A 6,012-nucleotide genomic window follows, 5' to 3' on the forward strand; every position below is an offset into this window, starting at 1 on the left:
GTGGCTTTTGATCTGTTGGGGTACCTGCCAGTCCTATTCCTTTTTGCCTCCAGACCAATTTTTCATTCTTCCTCCACTCTACTGTATGAAAGGAAGCTTCAGCCCAATCAGGAGGTTACCTGGCTCACCTGTCAGCTAGCTTCTGGCTAGGATACCAAATAGGCACTTGTATCAGATTGGAGTTGCAGGAAAAAGCCTGTTCACTGATTGCCTCAGCAGAGTCTCTGCTGACTATAGCTCCCGTAACAGACAAGCCTCTAGTACCAGCTTCCACAAAGTTGCCTCAGGTTGCTTTATATTGTCTGGTCTTCTGGATTAGCATGGGTTTCTGCCATGCTAACCTCTCAGCTGCCTCACATAAGCAGTTCAGCATCTTAGCTTCTGTAACAAATGTAACCAATTTCCTCATTAAATCCTACCATGTTAAACACACAATTTCTGTTTTCTTTTCTGAATGGATACCGACTCTTATAGAAAGTAACAAACTTATTTAGGAAATTGAAGAAAAATTTTGATTCTTCAATCATAAAAATGTCCCCTTTTATGCCGGGCGTGGTGGTGCACGCCTTTAATCCCAGCACTCGGGTGGCAGAGGCAGGCGTATCTCTGTTAGTTCAAGGCCAGCCCGGTCTACATAGTGAGTTCCAGGACAGCTGGGGCTACAGGGAGACCCTGTCTCAAAAAAGATCAACAAACAAACAAAAAATGTCCCCTTTTATACATAAAATTTTTACCATTTGGGAGGTTCCTAAGAGCTCTTGAAGCTTGTCCGTTAATTCAACAGAAAGATTACTAAATAAAACAAGAAGTTTCAGTTTTGGAAGAAGAAAAAGTTTTAGAGGTGAATGGTAGTGATAGGTGTAGAATGTACTTAATACCACATAGCTATAAATTTAAAAATTGCGAAAATGGTTAATTTTATATGTGTATCACCAAAACAAAACAAAACTACCTCCCCAAACCCCTCATCCAACAGTTATTTCAATAAGACATTTGATGAATAATTATAGCTGCTGGAAGAGGTTTCAGAGATCACATTTGACTTGAACCTAGAATACAAGTATACTGGAAAGACAAAGACAAGCAGAACACATAAGAACATGTGGAGAAACTTGAGTAGTTTGGCATGCCTGCAGCACAGAGCAAATAGTGCTCCCCAAACCCCTCATCCAACAGTTATTTCAATAAGACATTTGATGAATAATTATAGCTGCTGGAAGAGGTTTCAGAGATCACATTTGACTTGAACCTAGAATACAAGTATACTGGAAAGACAAAGACAAGCAGAACACATAAGAACATGTGGAGAAACTTGAGTAGTTTGGCATGCCTGCAGCACAGAGCAAATAGTGAGATGAGACTCAGCAGAGACCAAGTAGGCTGGGTTCCACAGAGCACTTTCTATATATGACATACTGATAAAATCCAAACTGATGGCCCAGAGTAAGCAGTAAACAACAGTTTGATGCATTTTGGTCTACACATATTTTTTTTTAAATTCCATCATGGCAAATAGCTGGCTATGGCTGAGTAGCCAGGGCTACTTGAGTAGTGAGGCATAAAATTCAGAGTACAGTCTATTGGAGAATTAGAGGGAAGCAAAACAGTAGTGCAACCAAGTAACAAATACTGTTTTATGACTAAATCTACCTATGAAAGGGCAACATAGAACACTGAGTAATGTGAGATAGGGCTCAGAAAAATGTTCTGATGTTGAAGGGTAAAAAACAAGTGAATGCTGAGAGAAGAAAACTTACGTCTTTATGTTTAGAAACTCGCAGTATTTGAAACATGCTGAAAAAAACGTGAAGGGTCAACAGAGAGGCTAAAGATGGAAAGGGGGTGCAATAGAAGAACACAACAAACAAACAAGAGAAGCATACTTATGTATAAGAGACAAACAATGCTAAATGACAGAAGAGAAGTGAGTGTAGAGAGGTGTTTTGGTACCCTAAGTTCTAAATTGTTTCAACTCTAGAATATATGGTGTGAGGTGACTGCTTCAGGAAGATTTCCAGTAAGAGAAAAAAACTCATGAATTTCAAGAAAGAATAGAGGGAAGTCATCACAATTCCAAATAGAAGGGGAGGGAGGCATGCTGGGACTCAAGGCCCTGAAAAAGGAATCTGAACAACAAAGATGATTTTAAGGATAAAAACAATAGCTTGAGTTTCTATCCATCAAAAGGAAGATAGGAAGTCAAGTAAAACAGCTTGTTAGTAGGAGAAAACATAATTTGGTTAATTATTCTAATTAGAAAATCATACCACTTTAATTTTCTTAACAAGGGGAGACTTTCTCTCCAGGGGATTCACCAGCAGGCAACATGTAGAGACATTTTATTCCTTCTTAGAGCTGGGAATGATTGGGGATGGATGTCTTACTGGCATCCAGTGGGCAGAAGTCAGGGATGCTGTTTAATATCCCATAAAATCAGAACGGCAAGAATTACCTGCTTTGCAATGTCCATAGCGCCAAGCTTGAGAAACCCTTTTTAAAAATATTTTTTTATTTTGTGTATGCATGTATTGTCTGCATGTAGGTAAGTGCCACCTGTGTTGTGCAATGCCCGTGGAAGACAGAAAAGGCTGTAGGAGCCCCTGGAACTGCAGTTAAGGACAGTTGTTAGCGACCATGTGGGTGCTGGGATTCGAACCCGGGTCTTCTGCAAGAACAACCAGTGTTCTTAACCACTGAGCCATCTCTCCAGCCCCAAGAAACCATTTTTTAAGATTACAATTACAAAGTCATTTGGATCACCAGACTGCTAAAAGTAACAATTCTTACACAAGCAATATACAGAGGGGGAAAAAAGACAGGAACATAATGTACCGATGGGGTCTACTTTTCCTTCATCTACATAAAAGCCTAACAAATTTAACAAATACAAGATAGGCAGCTTTTAAAATCACTGATACAGATGTAGGTTAACTAAGATGCTCAATTCAGTAGGATGTACTAAGATACAGTAAGAAAAATATTAAACATCCACATTAGTTTTTCTCTTTATTCCAATTTTCTCCAAAAATGGACCGTGGAACCATTTGTAGCCCCTAAATATTTCCTGTGCTTATCAAGAGCCCTGTACAAATTTTGGGGTGGCAAACAGGGTGGGTATTTTAAAAAGGCACAAAGCAAAATGGTAGGGAGTCGCTGGGGATACCAGGGGAGGCTCAATCAGCACTTACTTCTAATGTCCCATGTTTTTATGTCATTGCCCAGAGTTTTGGGCTTAAACGGCTCTAGTTCCGAGCAGTACAATCCCGATCATTCTTTTGGGAACAAACAACAAAAACCGTCGTTCACAGACAATACCCGCCAACAGCCCAGTGGTCTAGGAACTCTCCCTCTTCAAAAATGGAGGAAAAGTAGGGCCAAAAAGCGCGCTGAGTGGAAGGCAGTTCCCTTCTGAAAATTTTCTCATCCAAAAATGGGAAATGCTACTGGTGTCCACCGCCTACTGCGGGGAGGATGGAGAACGATCACCTCCATTTGTCCCAAAACCCCAAGGCAGACGCCGGGTAGGGGAAGCCCGTCGGGAAAAGTCTTCCCCGCAAGCGGGGTGGCCAGGGAAGTGCTATTTTTTTGTTTTCCTTTTTTGGTCCCAGCTCTGCCCAGGAAGGGCGCGGGCTTCGCAGCCCCAGCCGTCACGTAGACTAAGTACTTACAGCAGGGGTCCCGGCTCCGGGGCGAGCCCGGCCCTCCCTCGGAATGCAGGCCCGGGTGCTGTACGCCCAGCGGCGCGGAGCTCCAAGCAGCATCCACGCCCGCCAGGCGGAAGCCACCCGCGCCCCCGACGGACCCACATCGCCGCCAGCCTTGGACGCGGGACCCCAGGAGGCGCCCCCCAACCCCCACCTCAGCCCCCTCCTCTATCTGCTCGTCCTGCTCAGCCGGGTCCTTCCTGCGTCCGCGCTTACCCAATACCAGCCTGGCCACGTCCGAGGGTAGCAGCATGATCCGAGCCGCGCGAGGAGCCGCCAGAACGGACAAGACTCAAAGAAAAGCGAAGGCGGCGATAGCTTCGGCACCGCCGCATCTCCCGGTCCCAGAGGCGGCAGTGAACCCGCGGCAACTCGTCCCGCCTCTTTCACTCCTCACCCGCCAATCGCTTCGGCCGGAGAAAGAAAGGCGCCGAAATGAAACCCGCCTCCGTTCTCCTCAGAATTGTCATCATTTCCGGCCTTTGCGTTGGCGGGGAGGAAGCGGAGTGTGGGAGCACAAGCCCGAGGGCGGGGTCGCCGGCGAGAGATCGTTCGTCATTGGTGCGCTGTGCGCAGGCGCGTTTGCTCAGACGAGGCGAAAGTCCTGAGGGGAGCGAATGTTTTGTGTAGGGGCACGCGTGTCGCTGTGCGCATGTGCAGGCCACCCCGCGATTTTCGCCGCCGCTACTCCCTCCTGAGACCCTGGCTGTGTGGTCTAGCCGCGTTTGAACCGGAAGCGGGAAGGCGAGCGTGGAGAAACAGCTCCGCGGTCCACGGCGGCCCTAGCGCTCGGATTGCAGCGGTAGGAGCGCAGGGTGCAGGCCAGGGCTGTGGGCGGGGAGCGTCCCGCCCAACCCCGGCTTCCCTAGCAGCTCCGCGCGCACCCCTGCGCCCATCTTGCCCTACCTTTCCCGCTCCTTCCCCTCACCCCCGGGCGCTGTGAACCCCAAGTGGACTTTCCAGAGCCTTAGTTTAATGCCCTGAGCGGAACCCTCCCTTCTGTGCGTCCCTTTGGCTGTCACCCCCAGGGATCTGATTTATCCACGTGATACAGTAATTTTTTAAAATTTATTTTATGTGTATGAGTGCGTTGCCGGCATGTATGTAAGTGTACCCCTGTCATGCAATGCCCGTGGAGGTCAGAAGAAGGCGTCAGCCGCCATGTGGGTGCTGGGATTCGAACCCGGGTGTTCTGCTAGGCAGCCAGTGCTCCTGACCGCTTAGTAATGTTTTTTGTCTAGCAGTTAATACGCGTCAGCCGCCATGTGGGTGCTGGGATTCGAACCCGGGTGTTCTGCTAGCGCAGCCAGTGCTCCTGACCGCTTAGTAATGTTTTTTGTCTAGCAGTTAATACTTCTAGTCACAGACCATTTGTTTACATTTAAATTACAGGCTCGTGATTAAGAGCAACAGCTCTGAAATCACTAGCAGAGCACGAATTCTTTTTTTCTGAGACAGACTCCTTGCAGCCCCAGCTGGCCTGGCACTTGTTATGTAGACTAGGCTGGCCTCCCATCTTACAGAGGTCCGCCTGCCTCTGCCTACTAAGAGCTGGGATTCAAGGTGTGCGCCACCATGCCAGGCCTCAGAGTCTGAATTCTTATTTGTCAGCTGTGTGACCTGCGTAGTTATCTTGAGGAAGATTTTATGTGATAACCCTTAACCCTTCTGAGTTTTAACTGTTGGTTTTTCCCTACCTGGTGCAGATAATTAGCCACGTTCCAAAGTGATGATGTAGAGAAGAGTACTGTTAGTCCAGGAGTGACAGGTTCTGTCCAAACATCCGGGAAGAATCAGCTCCGCAGGTGTAAATTGTTCACTGGAGTGGTTGCAAAGCATCCAGATAGGAGGAAATACAAGTAAAGGCACCAAGTGTAGAAAGTTCCTGAAACTCCAGAGGAGCTCTGTTACTGAAGGATACAGAATTGTAAGTTTTCAGCTCCTTGAAGTCCTAGGAATAGATGAGAGCAAGGAGAGAAAAGAACCACCCAAATAGATATACCAAGCAACCAGAAGGAAGGGAATTGGATGATAATAGCAATGAATGTTCGCTGTGGTTCAGGCGCTCCTGTGTGTGTGTGTGTGTGTGTGTGTGAGAGAGAGAGAGAGAGAGAGAGAGAAAACCCCTTGAGGTAGATACTGTGGTATTTTCATTTTATTATTTAGCATTAAGAAAACCCATTTGGAGACGTTAGCCAATATGTTCTAGGTTGGAGCTGTTAGGCATTATGGCATTATGTTCTAGGTTGGATAACCGTTAAGTATCTAGACTGGGATTTGAACCAATAACAACCTGACTACAAAGTCC

At 46.6% G+C, this 6,012-nt stretch overlaps 2 protein-coding genes across 9 annotated transcripts in view; one reads left to right on the top strand and one right to left on the bottom strand.

Annotated features, from left to right (window-relative positions):
- Positions 1-4,126, bottom strand: part of LOC103731334 (protein NPAT) — a 40,119-nt gene extending 35,993 nt beyond the window's left edge. For 2 of the 3 annotated variants that reach the window (XM_017797302.2, XM_008829713.3), the window contains exon 1: positions 3,921-4,126. In XM_017797302.2, coding sequence (XP_017652791.1) covers positions 3,921-3,957 — 37 coding nt within the window. In that variant the 5' untranslated portion in view covers positions 3,958-4,126. The remainder of the gene's footprint in view (positions 1-3,920) is intronic. The other variant, XM_029561895.1, reaches the window with a different exon arrangement.
- Positions 4,127-4,304: 178 nt separating this feature from the next.
- Positions 4,305-6,012, top strand: part of Atm (ATM serine/threonine kinase) — a 131,776-nt gene continuing 130,068 nt past the window's right edge. For all 6 annotated transcript variants that reach the window (XR_003848956.1, XR_003848957.1, XM_029561896.1 and 3 more), the window contains exons 1-2: positions 4,305-4,506; positions 5,411-5,631. The gene's annotated coding sequence lies outside the window, so the exon portion shown is untranslated. The remainder of the gene's footprint in view (positions 4,507-5,410; positions 5,632-6,012) is intronic.

The sequence above is a fragment of the Nannospalax galili genome, unplaced genomic scaffold (assembly GCF_000622305.1).
Source record: "Nannospalax galili isolate Female #2095 unplaced genomic scaffold, S.galili_v1.0 scaffold854, whole genome shotgun sequence".
Classification (NCBI taxonomy): Eukaryota; Metazoa; Chordata; class Mammalia; order Rodentia; family Spalacidae; genus Nannospalax; species Nannospalax galili.